The sequence below is a fragment of the Spermophilus citellus genome (genome assembly GCF_964194105.1).
Source record: "Spermophilus citellus genome assembly, chromosome: 3".
Classification (NCBI taxonomy): Eukaryota; Metazoa; Chordata; class Mammalia; order Rodentia; family Sciuridae; genus Spermophilus; species Spermophilus citellus.
Window position 1 is genome coordinate 85925327 of NC_138184.1, and position 19607 is coordinate 85944933.

Here is a 19607-nt window from a genome sequence, read left to right on the forward strand (position 1 = left end):
GGGGGGAGAGAATGGGAGGGCTGGTGCCAGCCTCTGCACACGGTGGAAATATTTCTTTTTTTTTTTTGTAGGAAAAAACAAAACAAAACAAAATCCCATCCCACTATCTCATGCAATCCAAGTAATGCAACAGGAGAGACGGTGGAGACATTATAGACATATATATATCATGCTTCAATTTCCTAATACAAAGGTCCATCAAGAAGTCAAATCTCATATAAAAACAAGCATTAAAAACAACCCCCTGTCAAAAATCGGGGCAGTCGAGAAGTGCACTCAAATTAATGATGTGCAAGGAAAGGCCAGGATTCAATAAAGACACCGGTTCTGATAATGCATGAGACTATGTACAAGGGACTTGGCTGTAAAGCTCCACAGGGGGCGGTGGGTGCCTGCTTCTCTCAGCAAAGTGGCTTCATTGAAATGGAAATCGCCCCAAATTCCTGCCCCTGCGTTTGGAGTCTGGGATCCTCCAAGGGAAAGGTGGTCAGCTAGTCTGGCAAGTCAGGGTCAGAAAAAAAAGGATCCTCTGACCTTTCACCCTTTTCCCGGATCTACAGGGTCAGTCTGTCCCCCCACTGAAGCCTTGAAGGTACAGCCTCAAAGAAGCAGAGAACCGGATGCACACAACTGTAGGAATGGAAACCATTCCCAGAAAAAAAGGAGAGAAAAAAAAAAATGGCTGGGCTAGGATTCTTGTCTCTGGCTGGGAAAATCAGCAAATACAAGCAGAAACTCTTTCCTACCATTCCAGTGAACCTGCCCCCTCTCTAAGTTCCCGGCTGGGTGGGGACGTCCCCTTCTATCCTCTGCAGCCCTTCCTGCTCTAGGGTCCCCTGCAAGCCTCTGCTGGGGGAAGGTTGGAGTGATGAGAGAAACAAGTGTTCCAGAAACCAGCCTGCTTGCTTTGCATTGCTGAGTGTAGCGCTGGGGTGTGTGTGTGTGTGTGAGCTTCCCTCACCTTCAGCCATTCTGAACCGCATTTTTCTTTAAAGGGGCTATTTAGAAAAGCATAAGCAATGGGTTTAAAAACAAAAATCAGAAGAAACCCAGCTCTCTGCTTGCAGCAACCCTGACAGGTCGTGCTGTGTAAAGGACCCAGTAATAACCTTCAGCCAGGCATATAGGGGGGGTCACTCCAGTCCCATGTACCTTAACGACTATGGATCCCGGCGCTGGCTTCTTAGAACTGCAGGGGTGTCTGCCAATCAGCCCATGGGAGCCCCATCTCTAGGCACTGGGTGGTGACCTGCAAATCCAGCCTTGGAGAGTGACTGAGTCTGCGGGCAGGACCTTCACCTCATCATTAGCAGGGACAAGTAAGGGCAGGTGAGGGGCAGGGAGACCCTGCCTGCCTCAAGGAATAATACCTGTTTTTTTTTTTTTTCTGGATGTTTTTTTAAAAAAATAAAAGCCAAAAGGAATTGTGGCTCCCCAAAGAGTCTTTGCAGCCAAGTCTCAGTCCAGCACACATCTTTTTTTAGCCCTTCTAGAAACTTCTGAAAATAGTTAGCTTATCCAAGGGTGGGGGGCGAGGAAATCAGGCCTCTGACAGTCAGTGAGATGCTGGTACATGTCATTTAAATGACCCACTCCCTCCCCAATGTCCCTCGCTTATAAATCACCCCCAACCAGAAGTGTCGCCATTTCTTGGCTCTTAAATCCATAAAATCTAAGCCCTGGAATCCCCCTAGAGAGTGGGGGAGGCCAGGGGCTGAAGTCCCAGGAGACTTCTGTTGGGGGTGGAAGAGACAGCCACCAAGTGGCACCTGAGGCCAGCTTTCTCTGTCCTCCCAAGCAGACAGTCATGAATGCAGCCCAGGCTTTGCCCCCAAGCAACTCTGCGCATTCGTTCCCACATGGAGAAAGAGACTCTCAGATGGCACTTTTACAACTCATGCCTTTGGGGGGAAAAAAAAAGAATCCAAAGAGCAAAATAGAAATCTCTCTCATCCCCTGGGCTTCCAGGTCTGTCTACAGAAGATCATGGGGACACCAGAAAGGACACACTTAGCACCGGCAAAATGGAAGTAAAGCACCAGACACACCAGATTGGCAAGGAGCCGGGGGAAAACACATCCCATTTCTCTGGTTGTGACAGTAGGATCTTAGCGACCTATCTAGACAGGGACAGAGAGAGGCTAGGACGTGTCAAGAAAAGGAGGTATCCCAGACTGTCCCTACAAAACTGGCCCCAAGTCCTCACTTGCTTTGTCTAACCAACCCCACCAGCATCTGCGCCCGGGGTATTAGGTGAAGGCAGAGGCCAATTCCCACCAGTCTTTGTAAATTTCCTAGATACACAGAAGCAGGCATCTGTCTTCTGGTGCCCCAGACATGACCAAGTATCAGAGTTCACATCCGAGGTGTCGAAAGGGAGGGGGCCACGTCCTAGACAAGGCATGCACTGATACGGAATATTCATATTTTTTCTCTCTTTTTTTTGTATATATAGAGCTATATCATAAATAGCATTGGGGTGTCTGTGTCTGCAGCTGGGCTTCCCAAGGGCGTCCCCAGTCCCGTCCCGTGTCCCGCTGCGCTCCAGATGCTGTCTTTATCTTCCTCTTCCTTCTCCAAGCGCCGACGGCGGCGGCATGTCAAGCTCTGGGCTCCCCCTCAGGAAAATGGGAAGCAGCTCTCACCAAGGACGCAGGGTTTCGCCAACCTGCAGAAATCACAAGAATTGTATTTCGTCAGTGCAGACAGCTGCCGCGGGTGACATCAGCGCTGTGGGCCTCTGCACCGCGGGCCCCAGATGTCAGAGGGGGAGGGGAGCTGCTCCTTTGGAAGCTGGGATTTGGGAGGAAAGTCGTGTCCCCCCCCCCATCCACCCACTAGAATCGCTGCCCACATCGCAGCCTCAGGGAGACAGAGGTTTGCATGCCCACATCCGGCTCTGTTTGCAGACCTGGGTGTTTATATTGGCATCTTCTGAAATTAAAAAAAAAAAAAAAAGAATCAGGAGCCATGATGCCATATTTTGCTTCATCTATTCCCTACATAGATTCCTTCTCAAAGCAGAGCTGGGGACAGTCTCTGCCCTCATTCATTCCTTCCAAATCATGCCTGCCCCATGTCGTTGATTCCTGCTCTTGAGGGGCTCAGAGGCCGACGGAGAGCTGGGGGAGAAACTGATGATGCAATCTTGTGTAAAGGACAGGGACAATATGGGGAGACATGAGCTATGAAAGACCAGGGGGCAGGCAGCTCATGAGGGAGAAGGGGAGTCAGAGAAGTCCCCCCATAGAAAAAGGCAGGCCCCTGCTGAGGATTGAAGGGTGTCAGGGAACTCATCCAGATAAGAAAATGAACACGCCTGGCAAGGCAGGAAAACCAGCACGTACCCAAGACCAGGGAAAATATATGTCCACAAGAACTTGCACACAGATGTTCATAGCAGCATTATGCATCATCTCCAAAAAAGACCTGGAAACAACCCCAATGTCCGTCAACTAATGAATGGATAAACACAATGGGGTCTATCCATGCAGAGGAATATTACTTGGCCATAAAAAAGGAATGAAGCACTACTGATACTTTCTCCAAGATGGATATGAACCTTAAAAACATCCTACTGAGTGAAAGAAGCCAGATGCAAGAGGATAATTATTGTGTGATTCTATTTGTATGAAATGTCCACAACAGACAAATCTTTGCAGGCAGCCAGTAGAATGGTGGCTACTTAGGGCTGGGGCAAATGCTGATGGGTATGGGATTTCTTTTAAGGGAATAGGAAATATCTGGAATTGATGATGGGGATGGTGGCACCACTCTGTGAATACACTAAAAACTGACTTGGATGCCTTAAAACGGTGGATTTGGGGCTGGGGATGTGGCTTAGTGGTAGAATATTTGCCTAACATGCATAAAGTCCTGGGTTCAATCCCTAGCACTGCCAAAAAAAAAAAAATAGTAGTAGATTTTTATGGTTACAAATTATCAGGGGAGATTTAAAAATGTCCTCCACACTACTCTGGAGCAGGTGGAATAAGCTCCATGTGAGTAACACAGACTGAGTGGGACAGGAGAGAAACAGAGAGTGGCCACTTGATTACTTCCAGGGTAGAAAAATTCCCCTAGTTGACTTGTACAGTTCTGTCCCAAGAAAGAGGTGCCTCTGGCCTCTAGCTTCCCACTGGGTTTGGCCAATAGGAGGCACACGTGGGAGGTGAGATCCTGGCTGTTCGTTCCCTGACTCTCTTCGGTGGGTCACAGATTGGCCACAGCCCCTGCCAGCTCCAGATCCTGTTCTGCAGAGGTACTAGCTCCCCTCTGTCACCACCCCGGGGTGCTGCGTCATCTCTGCTGTTGTCCTAAACCCTGTGCACATCTTTCCCCTGGAACCCTTGCTAAACTCACTGATGACTCCATTCGGGGACACCTCTGCCTCTAACTTGAACACTGACTAATCCATCTGACTGCACGAAAGAGGTGAATCATACACACGTGGTTCCCACCACCGACATTAGCTGACAGTCACAAGGACCGGTGACCTCAGACCTCAGACCTGCTCAGGTGGAAGCAAAAGTTCTCCCAACCCGCCCCTTCTCCAACTCCCCTTCAACCCCTGGAGGACATAAGCACCACAGGACTCCTGCATCCTGGGTAGCCACCTTCTATTTTCAAAGAACACTCAGGGACATCAATTAGCACAATGGAGAGACATCTTTGACTTAGTTTATGAAAACTAGCTTTTGGGGCTGGGGTTGTAGCTCAGCGGTAGAGCGCTCGCCTTGCATGTGTGAGACTCTGGGTTCGATCCTCAGCACCACAGAAAAATTAATAAGTGAAATAAAGGTATTTGTGTCCAACTACAACTGAAATAAATAAATAAATAAATAAATAATTTTTAAAAACCTAGCTTTTGCAGTCACCTAAAACTCTCAGTTGGTTTTCTAGACACAAATCTATAGAATGAACAATGGAACCCTGAGGAGTATACTGCCTGAAGCCCAGGTACAGAAAAAGGAGGGATGGAGGGAGCAAAGGAATGTTTATTGAGCAACTACTAAGAGCCATTGAGTATGGTGGCTGGATGCTAAGCATCGTTCTCTGCACTGGAGAAGACAGGTGCCTGCCCTCAATTTGCCTCCAGTCTTACGGGGGAAGACATGACAAGCCAGAGGCCAGTACTATAAATGACCAGAGTTGGCAGGTGTATGGACAGCCCAGAAGTCAGGATGGGGTTGCATTCACCAGGGAAGGTTCAGAGAGGATGCAGGATTTGCATACATTTGAAGATACACATATGTACTTTCTCCATATTTGGAAGAAGGAGGTGTCGTTCAGGTGGGGAAGGGACCAAGCAAGGTGTGGGCAGAGAGAAGCATGGCTCAGAGGGCCATGGTGAGCAAGAACCTGCATCAGAAAGTTGGAGGAACTGAAGTTGTGTTGGATATGTTCATTGAAGACACATGATGAAAGGAAAATTACAATGGTCTAAGCAGAGGAGACAAACTATTTTTAAGGTTATGATCTACTACATTCCCCAAAGTAATGGTGTTTTCATACAAAGCTAGATAAGACCAGAAATTGATTTCAATTTCCCAACCTGTAAGTCACTGAGCCTACCGTGAATCTGGCCAAGTACTTCCTGGGTGTGTTAGTCACCTTTCTGTTACTATAACAAAATACCCGAGATAACCAACTCATAAAGAGGAAAGGTTTATCTTGGCTCACAGATTTACAGGTTTAGTTCATGATGGATTGGCCCCATCACTTTGGGCCTGTGGCAAGGTGGGTCCTGTGTGATAGAGCAAACCTGCTTGCCTCATGGTGGTCAGGAAGCAAAAGAGATAAAGAAGGGGCTAGGGTCCCAGTGTCCCCTTCAAGGGCACACCTCTGATGACCAGAAAACTTCTCACTAGACCTCACTTCTTAGAGGTTTCAGCACATCCCAACAGCACTGCTGGCTGGGGATCAAGCCTTTAACACAATGGGGGACATTGATCCAAAACAGTCCTGGGCTGCTAAATGGACAGATTCTAGAACCCACTTACTGTAGGTCAGACGTGAGTCTAGGAAACACCTCGGCGTAGGAGCATGCGTTCCCACACTGTGGACACCACGTAACATATTCCCACCAAGGTCTTTTGGAGGGATCTCAAGTTGCGTACCCTATGCCAGGGATCCAGCGCACAGAACTAGTCACATGAACGGGCACAGGAGGATCCCTGTAGCTTGATCTGCAACCACAGCAATTTGGAACAACCCACGAGGTCATCAGTAGCAGCAGAGATCCACAAGTTAAACATGTGCCGTAGAAAGACACAGACCCACCCAAACGCACTGAGACAGGATAATGGAAGATTCTTTTTTTTTTTTTGGTGGTGGGGTGTGCCAGGGATTGAATTTAGGGGCACTCGACCACTGAGCCACATCCCCACATCCCCAGGCCCTATTCTGTATCTTTTTTTTAATATTAATATTTATTTTTTAGTTTTCGGCGGACACAACATCTTTGTTGGTATGTGGTGCTGAGGATCGAACCCGGGCCGCACGCATGCCAGGCGAGCACGCTACCGCTTGAGCCACATCCCCAGCCCCCTATTCTGTATCTTATTAGAGACAGGGTCTCAGTGAGTTGCTTAGCGCCTCACTAAATTGCTGAGGCTGGCTTTGGACTCATGATCCTCTTGCCTCAGCCTCCTGAGCTGCTGGGATGACAGGCGAGCGCCACTGCATCTCGGCTGAAACTGTTTGTTAAACATCGAGTCTGCCAATCCCTGGGAGCCACTGCTCTGCTCCTGGGATACGTCCCCTCAACCTTGGCTCATAAAGAACTTTCTCAGATGCTGACTCACAAGCACAGCTCATCACTGGAGAGATTCATGAATTGTCTTGGGAAAATGTTCCTGTTTCCATTCTTCACCCACCATGTGGAAGGGGAGGGAGCAATGTGCACACCCCAGGTCCTGCCCCCTGGGCTGCAGCGATGGTGCTGTGTTACCTGGGAGGTCCCCCGCAGCCCCAGACAGGCAGGAGGCGCACCCCTCCCTCCTGCATCCAAGAAGACTTGGGACTCTTGGATTCCCTGCTAAGTGGCCCCACTTAAATTTTTTTTAATATCTTTTTTTGCTCTTATTGTTATTTGCCCAAGTAGTAAATTACACATTCAGGCAACATAAAAGAATACCAAAGTCCCCTTTGCGCCCTCCCAAACCCCGCAACCCCGCCCAGAGGCAGCAGGTGTTTCTGTGCATTTACAGACACGGCGTCCTTTTCCCCTTCTCCTACCATGCTGTCCCCAGAGCCCAGGGCACAGTAGATGCTAAATTCAATACCTGCTGAGTGTCGGTGAGTGAGTGCGCGAAGGAACACAGGTGGCCGCCCCCAGTTCTTCCATCTTTGGTTCCAGCAGGTTGACCTCAACGGGCAGTTCCAGCAATCCCAGTGCCCAAGAACTGGGGGGCAAGCCACCTGTCCAGATTGTGCTAGTCCATGATGTCACTTTAGTAAGGGACACTCATGCTGGCCAGTTAGGAAGCCAAGGAGACTGTGCTAAGGGGATTGAAAAAAGCAAATGACCTTTTGGGCAGTAGAGAAAGGACGAGCCCCTGGAAGAAGTGTTTGCTCCCCTTTGCCCAGCCCCCCCGCTACCAGGAACTAGTTCTCAATGCTATCCGTGAGCAGAATTGATTCCTTGAAGTCTAGGGAGAGACTCAAGGACTCCTGGCTGCTACTCACTACAAAATTATGGCAGATGGACCTTGAGTGTCAGACTAACTTGACTTTCACAGGAATTAGCCTTCAGTGTTGGGAAGAAGTAGCTCAGCCCAGAACGGAACCCAGCGAAATGGGTTTCAGATGCTCTGTAGAGGTCTGTAGAGGCTCTCCCGCCCACCTGCAGCCCCTGAGCACACACCTGCCTGGGTCCTGCGTTCTGCCTCTAGAAACCTCGCTTTTCGATCGCAAAGTTATCCAAACAAGAGTGCTCCCTGCAACCTGGTTTATGCTATTTAGAAAATGGGCCAAGCTCCGTGGTGCACGCCTATAATCCCGGTGGCTAAGGAGGCTAAGGAAGGAGGATCTTGAGTTCAAAGCCAGCCTCAGCAACTTAGCAAGGCACCTAGCAACTCAGGAAGACCCTTTCTCTAAGTAAAATATTTTAAAAGGGGGGTGGGGTGGGGATGTGGCTCAGTGGTTGAGCACCCCTGGGTTCAATCCTCAGTACCAAATATATATATATGAACATGAACAAGAATAAAGAAAGGCTTTCTGTGTTGACATGGGACCATCTCAACAACCTGCTTCTACTGGAGGCAACAGCAGGAGAAACAGATGAAGTCATGTGCTTCAAATAGGATGCACATGTGGGTGTGTGTATCAAGGAAGGTCTGGTAGGTGATCCCTGAAGTCAGGGGTCATGTAGGAAATGCACTGAGCCCCGTAAAATGCACCTGGGACACCAGAACGTTCGTCTCATCTCAGGGGGCCACTCATGTCCAGCCTGCCAGGGGAATGCAGACTCGAGAAAAACTGGAAATACAGGTTTCTACTTGACACTGTCTGATTTTTAAGTATTGGAGGAAAAGAAAAGAAAAGAAAAGAAAAGAAAAGAAAAACATGCAAGTCGAATACGACTCAAGCCACAGTCACCTGGGAAAGGACTGCTTTCAACCTCAGCCCTAAACGCTGGGACGCTCTTAGGGTCAGCTGGCTTTTAAGCCCTCCTTGGCACAAGCCTCAGGAGCTACCTCTGGGCCTCCGTTTCCCTGTCTGCAAGGTGAGGGGGATGGGTTACATGGGCCCTAATGTCTTACCTAACTCTAGCGATGTTTCTAAAACCGTGACCTTTTGGGGACACAGATCTTTTGAGAATTGAGCCCAAACCATGGTTTTTAATAGGCGGAAGAAGAGGAATATGTCATCAATTTTGTTGATATCATTTATGGGATTGCCCACATTCCTTCGCTCCGTAGTTAGGGAATGCCTGCTCTGGGCCAGTCACCATGCCCCCAGACACGGGGACACAGAGAGGGACAAAATAGACATGATGGATTGCATCCTTACAGGACTTAGAGGCCTGTGCTGCCCAGGACGGGAGCCCTGACCTGGGGTAATGACCAAATAAGAAGACCGGGTCCCTCCAAGCCATGGTACACCATGCAGCTATTCGCCCAGCCCTGGAGTGGTGACACCAGCAGGCTGCTGGCGGGTCACAAATCGGGGGAGGCAGAAGTAGCATCTGCTTGAAGCAAGAGGCTCAGAGAAGCCCCTGGAGCTCCTGTCCATGCCATGAACACGGGCCCATGAGCACCACTTAAAACCACAAAGGGACAACACACATCCTGAGCTGTCCCTCAACATCCTCAGAACCCCTGTGACACAGCTCGCACCACACTGACCCCATCGCAGCCCGCTTCCTGTGCACTGGGAGCTCACCGCCCAGTCACGGGAGTGGAAAGGGCCAGGTCTCGTGAAGCTGCTCCGGATTCTCTATGAGACCCTCCCAATGCACTAGCAGGTTTCCCAGTCCCCAGGGGAGGACACTGAGGCTCAGGAGGTAAAGGGACTTGCTAAAGGTCACACCACTCGTAAATGGCAGATGGCAGCCATATCTGATGGAGCATAAAATTGGGGTGAACAAAGTAAACAGTTATCAGAGGTTCAGTTTTCTGTGGTCTGCCAAGGGATAGTATTTTCCGTCGAGGAGGTCCTTGAAAACAGAACCTCTTCTTGAATCCACCTCAGGGATCCACCCCCAAAGACACTCCCCTCAAAAGCCACTCGAAGTGGCCCCATCATCCGTCTGTTGGCGTCCTACAGGACTCAGTAAGTGCCAAGAGCTGGATTCGGGAACATCTCATAAACATGACTCTTGCTCCCCTGGTGACCAGAAGGCGGGGAATCTCTCCAAGCCATGGTGACATTGCCGACTGAGACTTGGAGCCTTCCCCCAAAGCTGTGCTAGGAGTCCCCCACCTCGCATGCTGGCTAGAGGAGCAGTCCTGGAAGAATGTTCCACGGACACAGTTGAGAGAGTGACAGTCAGTTCAGGAGCCCAGCCAACAGGCCCGTTATGTACACAGGCCAGAGCCACGGACGAGAGACGGCATGAATGACAGTGTGGGTCTAGAGAGCGCTTTTGAATCTTTACCACCATCTTATACTCTCTGGACAACCTTTGTAATGTAAGGACATTAACATTCTCTATCACAGTGGCACTTGTGAGCATTTTTAGAAAAATCATCCAGGGAATATCTCATAAACATGACTCTTGCTGTGTACAGTTAGCCACAAGGAAGGCCTTCGCCAGTCTAAATGCCCAAGAACAGTGGGACATAAATGTTGTAATGGCCAAATAGTGCCACCTCTTAAGAAGGGTGTCCAGAAAAAATATTTTGCTGTCAGACCCTCTGCTCAAAGCCAGACCTCCTTTCTCTGGAGACAGGACTACAATTTTCTTCTCTTCAACATTTTCTAAATAGTTGACCATGAACTTTTAACTTTTTTTGTAATCAAGAAAAAAATCCCGGGGCTGGGGATGTGGCTCAAGCGGTAGCGCGCTCGCCTGGCATGCGTGCGGCCCGGGTTCGATCCTCAGCACCACATACCAACAAAGATGTTGTGTCCGCCGAGAACTAAAAAATAAATATTAAAAATTCTCTCTCTCTCTCTCTCCTTTCTCACTCTCTCTTTAAAAAAAAAAAAAAAAAAAAAAAAAAAAAGAAAAAAATCCCTGTAAAAAAGAATATTACAGGAAGTTTTCCAGAGAAAACAGGCAGAACCCCATGCCCTGGCGACTCCAACCAACCTTCTGAAAATAAAACATTTCTGAAAATATTCAGAAAAAAAAACTGCATCTGTGCGAAACATATACAGACGTTTTTCTTATCAGTATTCCTAAGCAGCACAGTTAACAACTATTTGCACAGCATGGACATGGTGTTGGGTTTTAGGAGTGATCTAGAATGACTTAAAGGACACAGGAGGATATGTGTAGGTTATGTATGAAGACTACACCGGTCTGTATAAGTGACTTGAGCACGTCTAGATGCTGGTCACCAAGGAGATCCAATGCCCTGTGGATACTGAGGGACCCTCTATACTGAAAAAGTCCGGTGCACACCTATAATCTGTAAAGTCAGTTTATGTGATAATATATTTACTTATTTGCTAAAGTACTTATCCATTGTTTTAAATTAGAAAGAAATATAGCTGTAGAGAGTGAGATAAAACCAATTGCTACAATTTTCTTTTAAAATTTGAATGCAGGGCTGGGGATGTGGCTCAAGCGGTAGCGCGCTCGTCTGGCATGCATGCGGCCCGGGTTCGATCCTCTGCACCACATACAAACAAAGATGTTGTGTCCGCCGAGAACTAAAAAAATATAAATATTAAAAATTATCTCTCTCTCTCTTCTCTCTCTCTCTCCTCTCTCACTCTTTCTTTAAAAATAAAATAAAATAAAATAAAATTTGAATGCAAATCTTTATTAAAAGAATTCCAAATTGCCTGGGGGTAGAGCACTTGCTTAACATGTGGATGGCCCCAGTTCCAGTCCCAGCACCACAAAAAAAAAGACAAGAGACATAAGTGCATAGACATCTTTTATTGATATGATTTCAAAGTAGAAATTGTTTCTCAAAAGAAAGCGTTTTTTGTTTTTTTTTAATTAGTAGAAGTATGTTTTTGGTGCTGGGGATGGAACTCAGGGACTCGTACATGTAAGCACCTTTTGCACCACTGAGCTACACCCCAAGTCCAAGGTAATGTTATTATAAAAAGGTAGGGGAGGCAAACTGCTTCCAGGAAACTGCTTTCTCATGAAACATTTTCAAATTATCTAGCATATACTATTTAAATAATGCAAAATACAGCTGGGTGTCTGGCACACACCTGGAATCCCAGCAACTTGGGAGGCGGAGGCAGGAGGATCGTGAGTTCAAAGCCAGCCTCAGCAACTTACCAAGGCCCTAAGCAACTCAACGAGACTCTGTCTCTAAATAAAAAAATAAGAAGGGCTGGGGATGTGGCTCTGTGGTTGAGTGCCCCTGGGTTCAATGACCAGTACCAAAATAAACAAATAAATAAAACAAAATACAGTATAATACAGTATTTATCCCACTTAACACTGCAAACCTTCAGAGAAATGAGCCCAGTAAAGCTGCAGACTAACGGATTTCCTATTTGGTTCGTTAACTCGCCAACGTCTGCTTCGGGCACAAGAGGGTTTCTAGGGAGCCTCTCTCAGCAATGGCGGTCCAGGAAGGTGTGTGGAGGAACCAGGGTCCCACAGTTCTCACCCAGCCTGAAAAGGGTGCACCATATTCCCAATTGCCTGGGGGTAGAGCACTTGCTTAACATGTGTAGGCTTAAGGTAATAAGAGTCCCAGGTAGACAGTCCCTGGTATCACCATCAGGTGGCAGTCAGAAAATCGCACCATGAAAGAGTCAAGTCGGGTCCAATGGGAAGCTCAGAAGCTCTTTGGTCTTTACCCCAAGGCAGGGAATCTTTTGCTGTCAGACCCTCTGCTCAAAGCCAGACCTCCTTTCTCTGGAGACAAGACTACAATTTTCTTCTCTTCAACATTTTCTAAATAGTTGACCATGAACTTGTAATTTTTGGGTCATCAAGAAAAAAGTTCCTTTAAAAAAGAATATTACAGGAAGTTTTCCAGAGAAATATGTCTCTGACTTAGGGAGCAAAGGATCATGGGAGCAAAGCGTTGTAAGGCAGCCATCTTGGAGAAGCCCATTTTCTCCACTCGGGAAGGTTGAAGAGTGTCCTTCTTCTCCGGTCATCCGGTAGTAATCTAAGGAGGCATTTTACTGATATAGGCCAAAACAGAGATTCCCCCTACTCAATAGCAGGGGCACCAGTTTAGGGCAGAAAAAATAAATATTTTTAAAAATACACAATGTGAAGGCTCACCTCCAGGCTACTGGACTTGCTATTGTTCTAGAACATCTTTCTTCCAGTTATAATGGAGGCCAGCTCCTCCTTGTCACCCAAGACCACTACTCCCCCGGTTCCTCCCCAAGGTGGTACTCTCTCCCCCACGCCTCAGCAGGTACTCTACTACATTATCATCACAGATCACCTTTACAACCCTCAAGTATTTCTTGAAATTATCTCTGTGTTATATTGCATAATCCAAAGATGGCCACAACAGTATATCCTGTCCCACATACTATTATAGAACCTTGTCACTCTTCAAGGCCCGGAGTCTAATCCCTCCCCTTGAATCTGGCCTGGCTTATGACTTGCTTCTAACTAAAGTGACTTCTAAAGCTGTGTCAGGAAAGCAAAGCAGTTTTCACCTGGTTCCCCTCCCTGGTCACTTGTTCTTGAAGTTCTGAATCACCATCTCAGAATCCAATCTTAAGGGCCACCATTCTGTGAGGGAGCCCAGACTATACGAGGCTCTGATTGACAGAACCAGCTGCCTCCCAGCAACAGCCAGACATGAAAATAAAGTTGCCACCCAATCTCAAGCGCAGCCCCCAGTCATTCTGCAGCGGGAAGAGTCACACTATGGAACCCCTGACGATATGTCCTGACCAGATTCCCAGCCTACAGCATGTATGAGCATAATAAAATAACTGTTTGAAGCCCCTAAGTTTTGGAGTAATTCATTATATAATAGTAAACAGAACAAGCTTTATGTACTATTTATTTCTCTTTCCACTAAATTAAATGGGCCATGGGAGCAGGGCTTCAATATCTTGGTCCTTTCTGTATCTACAGTGCCTTGCATACAGTAGGCATTCATTAACTAATAGTTGAGGGCTGGGGTATAGCTCAGTGGTGGAGCCCTTGCCTGGCATGCTGAAGCGCTCAGTCCCCAGCACTGCAATAATAATAGTTGACTATTCATAGTTGAGTAAGAGCAAGAAGCTGAATTGGGGGAAAAATAAGAATTATCTTAGGGCCAAGGATGTGGCTCAGTAGTAGAGCTTGTCATGCACAAGGCCCAGGGCTGGAGGGTGTCCATTCTATGCAGGGGGCAGGGACAGAAAACTAACTGTCTTGCCTAGTTTCTGAGTGATTTTTTTGTTTGTTTGTTTGTTTTTTGTGTGTGTGTGTTTTTTTTTTCCAGCACATAGTTGTGTACCAGTGACAAGGAAGTCACCAGGGGCTAGGGACACTATGGGGTAGCTCTAGAATCCCGTGAAACCCTATCACACAAGCACAAGTCGTTCCCTTTCTTGCCTCTCAAAGTAGATCTGAAAAGCTGACGTTTCAAAACCTAGAAGGAGCCATGGCCAAATCCACTCAGCCCACATCTAAGGGCGTATTTAATTGTCCCTCAGTGGGGGCTGTTTTTACATCCATAGCTCAGTCACTTGTGCACTTGAGGCCTCTCAGTGGGCAAGTGGATAATTCCAGACAGCAGCCATGTGGCAGAAAGGCTGCCACGGTCCTGCACATCTGGCCCCTTCCCGGGGGTGCCTTCCCAACAGCTGTCCTCCTGCAGGCTGGCGCTCACCCCTGGCCAAGCAGAAGCCCAAGCTTTCAAGCGCTAAAAGAAATCCTGGCAGGGGTGCCGGGCTGGGAGGGAAGCCTGCGGGTCGTGCCTCCAGGTTTAACCACTTAATCCCCAAAGTACCTGCCAAGCACCGGTTAGCTTGTCTGGCTGGCGGGCCAGCCCTTCATTAATTCATTAAAGCAGACTCCTGCCGGGGCCATTATCTTCCTTGCCACTGACAACGTCTCCTCTGGGGCCACCGAGTCCCCCTTTCTCCTTTTCCCCAGGTCCCAAGGCAGGGTCTGCCCACTCCAGCCCCCTCTCCCAGGCAGATTCCTGGGCTCCATTCCCTCTCCCTTCCAGGGCTTCTCCCTCCCTCCCTCCCACGCCAGCACACTAGAAAGCCTCTTTTGTTCTTCTCCCAATCTTTGACCAGTGACTGGTTCAATCATACCCATCCTGGGCCACCCCAGCCTGGGAGGACAGTCCCCAGGCACCCTCAGACAGGGAATCTCACAAGTGCAGGAATTCACTATGCACCCCCCACACTCCCAGCTATCTTCTCTTTCCTGGCAGCCCCCAAGTCCTGTGGTAGGGGGCAGGTAAGGGGTCCTGGGGTCCTCAAAGACAGAAATCCCAATTTCAATTCTCAATCAGGTGGACGCGCTCTGTCTCAGGTTCCCGCTTGAAGTCAGTAGGACTTCAAGCCTCAATTCAAGCCAAGCAGTGAACTAAGAACCAGGCTCTGTACTGGACACTTTTTAATGAATGTTCTTCCATTGGCCAAAAAAAAAAAAAAAAACCTGGAAGAGCACAGCTCTAGTTTACAGAGAGATTCAGTGAAGCAATAGCTCTTTCCCAAGGCCACACTGCCAGCAAGCAACTGGGCAATTCCTTTTTTTTTTCATTTTTATTTATTTATTTTTAAAGCAAAACTAGGGATCAACCTCAGGGCCTCTCAGCAGGGGCTCTACCACTAAGTGACACCCCCAGCCCTGTCTGGCACCTATACAGGACAAGAGGAATGGTGTGGAATCCCCAGCAATAATAGTGGTTAAATGTTGACTACTTTGGGAAAGGAACATGTGAAATGCAAAATGTACAGATGCTATTATTGTCCCCATTTTATGAATGGGAAAACTGAGTCTCTGGGATTTGTTTCTGTTTGTTGTTGTTTTTAATGATGGCTTCTGAGAACTGTGTCTCTGGCTCACAATAGAGTCCAGAACAGGTATGTAGGACCTACTGATTCTGCAAATAGCTAAACTCACCCTTAAACCCAAGAGAATTGGAAGTAGTGGTTCCTGTCCTCTGTGGCAGATACAAGACTCCCTGAGGCATCCAGGTAGGGCGTGATGGTCCCCACTTCTCCACCAGTATAGGGAAAGTGGAGAGAGCACCCTACATTGAGCACAGAAGTCAACAAATGGTCTTTCTTCCATGAATTTCTTTTCACTTCTACCTAATATACTGGACCTGGGAAAAGACTGAAAAAATTCAGCCTCAGTACCAGGAAGGCCAGAGTTGCACTCAGCTTGAGGTCGGGATGCAGGGGAAGGGAGAGACCTGGAACCCAAACATGGGGGATTCCTGGACTCCGCCCCGGCAGGGGGTGATGTACAATCTACTGGTGTCTGAAGAGCGGGAGAGGGCAGCGCTGGAGGAAAGCCGGGTGGGGTCATGGCACTATAGGCAGGAGAACCCTGCAGGGTGTGGCTCCTGCAGACGCTGCAGCCGGGTACAGCAGGTGCTAGGGCAATCCAGAGATGGGTGTGGGGAGGAAGTCCAGAGTCAGGAAACAGCACGCAACTAACCGGCACAGAAACAGAGTGAAGATGGTCAAGTAGACTCCACTGCTACACTTACCTGCCGACCCTCGTACAACGCTACTCACTAGCGAAACTCCTTGTCACCCCTCCCCTGCAGCGTGGGCCGCAGTTTTCCAACTCCTCCACCGCGTCAGGGCGCGCGCGAGCGCACGGGGCTCGCCCCGCAGCCTTCTTTTGGGTGACACTCACACCCCAATACTCATGAACACCCGCGTAGGCACACGGTCAGGCCCTGGCCGGGGTCCCCTGCCTCCTGGGTGGGGCGACTGACTGCCAGCACCACCTGGTCCCTGAAAGTGAGCGCTTCTGCGATCCCACCTGTAACCCAAGAACCAAAGCCCCTTCCCCGTTTCTGTTAGTCTCCTCCCCTCCCATCTTTCCTTCTCATTTTTCCAGTTGTGACTTGTTCTTCAGACAACGTCTTCTTTTCTCCAGGTTCCGAAACTTCCTTTTCCTGGTCTCCTTGCCTGTTGCTTTTTCTTTTGCAAAATTACACGATTTGGCCTTCAAATCTGTCGCTCGGTTCCCTTTTTCTGTTCCCCCCTGCATAGGATCCAAAATGTTGGTCTGGGCCCTGGGATTCCGCGGCCCCAGTCTGGCCCTTCTGGCCTGAGTGGAGGAAGGCGGGGGAAAAGCGGATGGGAGCTTCGGCGCCCGGGAGCCGAGAGGAGAGCGCCCCAAAGCGCGCACTTCTCTTCGCCAGCGCCCGGGCTGCGCGGGCCCACGCGACATCTGTCGCCCGCGCTCCCGGCTCACACCCTGCGCACCCCCGCAGCTCCCCGGGCGTTGCCACCCCCCACGCTCCGGCTGCCGCCTCTCCCTGAGGGCGCAGACGCCCGAGCCTCGCCTGCGGGCGCCCCGCCAGCTTCCTAAGGTGTCTGTGCACGATGGGGATCAGCCCAGACCACAGAGCTGTGCATCCGTGGGCCGGGCATCCGGTGCTGCTGGCCATCTCACCTTTAATCTTCGCCTTCTGCCCCTTGGCTCAACTAGGCTGGCTCAGTCTGATTCTCTCCCCCCATTCTCTGCAGCGTCCCTCCCAACTCCAGAGCCTGGAAAGACGATCCTGAACACTTCTGCCCCCATCCCCCACCCCGCCAAGCCCTAGCACAGTGCCAGGCGCACAGCTAGTGCTCAATAATTGCCCCCACCCCAAGGGCCTGTACAATTCTCTAACACCAAGCACACTGGACACTCAGTACCCACTTCCACCCCTGGTCAGTGCCTAGCCTAGATGCTCTCAAAACATCCCCACCCTGAACTGAAGAGTACCCAGAAGCTCAATAAATACTTTCTTATTAAATCTACTTGGAGTTTCCCTAAGAACCTCATATTCCATCCGACTTCCAGGGCTTCTCCTTATAGCAGCTACAACTGTCTGGTTACAGGTGGCCAAGCTCCTTAAATTGGACACCTTTCCAGAAAAGGAGCGACCAAGTTAGCAGGGTGACGGAAAATTGCCAAGTGCGCGGGCCTTGAAAAGAAAGACCCAGCCAGCCGCAAACCTGGAGGGGGAGGAAGTGGCCAGATGAGCTTGGAGTGAATAAAGATCCAGACACTGGACAAATGACACTTTCCAGGCACTGGAAAGGTGATTGAGAGTAGAAGTGATGGAGACAGGGCGACTTAGGAATGGCAGGGGTCTCCGAAGAGGGCAGAGATGTTGGAAGGGGCCTGGAGACCTGTTTTGAAACCCCAATACATAATAACACTTGGCGTGGCTTGTAATCATGTTCTTAAAGCAAGTGTACTTTAGACTTGCATCGTGTGTATACTTGTGGGGCTGGTGGGAATTCTGGAGTCTTAAGTCCTCCTAAGGCCACCGCGCTAGAAAGAGTGGCAAGGTGCACTTAAGACCAAGAGATAGGGAGAGAAACGGTGGACCTTACTTATATGGACGGATGGGGACTAGGTAGGAGAGGATGACGAAGATCCATGTGTAAGAGAAAAGAGCAGAGGAAGAAAAAAGAGGGTAAGAGAAGAAAGCCCAACTTGCCATTCTCCCGCTCCCGGGCCAGGCCCCCGTATGCCGTGCCCAGTTGCCGCGCCCTGGCTCTGCTTGCTCGGTCGCTAGCGTACCTGTTGCTCGATCCGGCTGGGTCTCGGCTCTGGCCCCACCAAGAAGCCCCGCGTTCCTACAAGTTCCGCCTGCCGAGCAGCCAGGCCGCCAGCGCCGCCACCTGCGCGGCCGCGCACAGCCAGGGCCAGTAGGTGGGGAGCGCGCCGGGCGCCGGCGCCCTCGGGCTCCGCGCGCGGCGCCGCCACATGGTGCGCTGGTGCAGCTCGTCGCCGAGCGCCTTGAGCCGGGCGGCGGTGAGCTGCGCGGCGGAGGAGCGCAGACCCAGGCGGCCCGCGCTGCAGGCGCACACGGCTGGGGGGCCGCGGCCGCGGTGCAGGGGGCACGGGCACATGACCGCTCGCCTCGCTCCCTCCCCGCGCTCGGGCCGCCCCTCGCCTCCTCTGCCTCCGGCCTCTGCGCCCGCCGCCGCCGCGCTCCAGCAGCCGGGGGCCTCCCCTGGACACCAAGTTTCTCCTTGTGTTGTGCGTTTGTTGTGCTGACGGCGCTATTATTAATTAAAGTGTCACATGGTGGAGGGGGGCGGGGAGGGCGCGGGGAGGGGGTTACATCATCCGGCCCCCGGGGGGGGGGGGGCTGCAGGCAGAAGAAACCGAGAGGTAACTTTTAACCCTAGCCGCGCCGGCAGCAGCGAGAGGGCGCGCGATTCGCGAGGAGGAGCGCGGTGCGCTGGGACAGGAGAAGGCGCCCTGCGGAGCGGGCCCGCGGCTTTGGGGGTCTCGGGGACCCCCGCCGTGGCGAAGCACGTGAGAGGAGATTTTCTCCTTTTCCTTTTCCTGAATTCAGCTCCAGTTCCGATTTGGCGAGGGAAGCGGGCTTGTTTGCCGTTTGGGGATGAAGCTGACATCGAATTCGTCTGCATTATTGAAAAAATATTCCGGAGCTGTTGTTTTGTTTTGGGGAGGTGTGTGGATGCAAAAATCTTGTGAAAGGGCCATATTCTACCCAGTGTGCTTCGTTTCAGGTCTGACTTCGTCACCTGTACAGTTAGGGTTTGAAGACACCCGACACACGTCCCCACCCACTGCTGAGCTTAGCAGCCTGACCCTAACACTCCCCTGGCGCGTGCCTAGAGCCCCTGATGGAGGCGAAGTGACTGGGTGGCTGCGTGGAGAGTTCGGTCCTGAGTCCGGGTGCGACGCGTAGCACCCGAAAGACCCTCACAAAGCGCTTTCTAGATGGAAACTTCTTTTTGCCTGCTTTCTTTGTGAATATGATTCTCCTGCCGGGGTTATAGCTTATGATGGCCATCCAGATTTAATGTACAGTGAAGCTGATTGACGC

At 50.1% G+C, this 19607-nt stretch overlaps 1 protein-coding gene across 1 annotated transcript; it reads right to left on the reverse strand.

Moving 5' to 3' along the window:
• Positions 1-1070: 1070 nt before the first annotated feature.
• Positions 1071-18722, reverse strand: HRK (harakiri, BCL2 interacting protein). Its single transcript, XM_081288243.1, has 2 exons — positions 18326-18722; positions 1071-2668 (listed from the first exon to the last, which is right to left on the reverse strand). The coding sequence occupies exon 1, from the start codon at positions 18655-18657 to the stop codon at positions 18382-18384; it is 276 nt and encodes a 91-aa protein (XP_081144369.1). The 5' UTR covers positions 18658-18722; the 3' UTR covers positions 1071-2668; positions 18326-18381.
• Between the last annotated feature and the right edge of the window lie 885 nt (positions 18723-19607).

Bases quoted from the DNA above. Each gene is read 5' to 3' on its own strand.
- HRK (XM_081288243.1), bottom strand. From the start codon at position 18,657: ATGTGCCCGTGCCCCCTGCACCGCGGCCGCGGCCCCCCAGCCGTGTGC.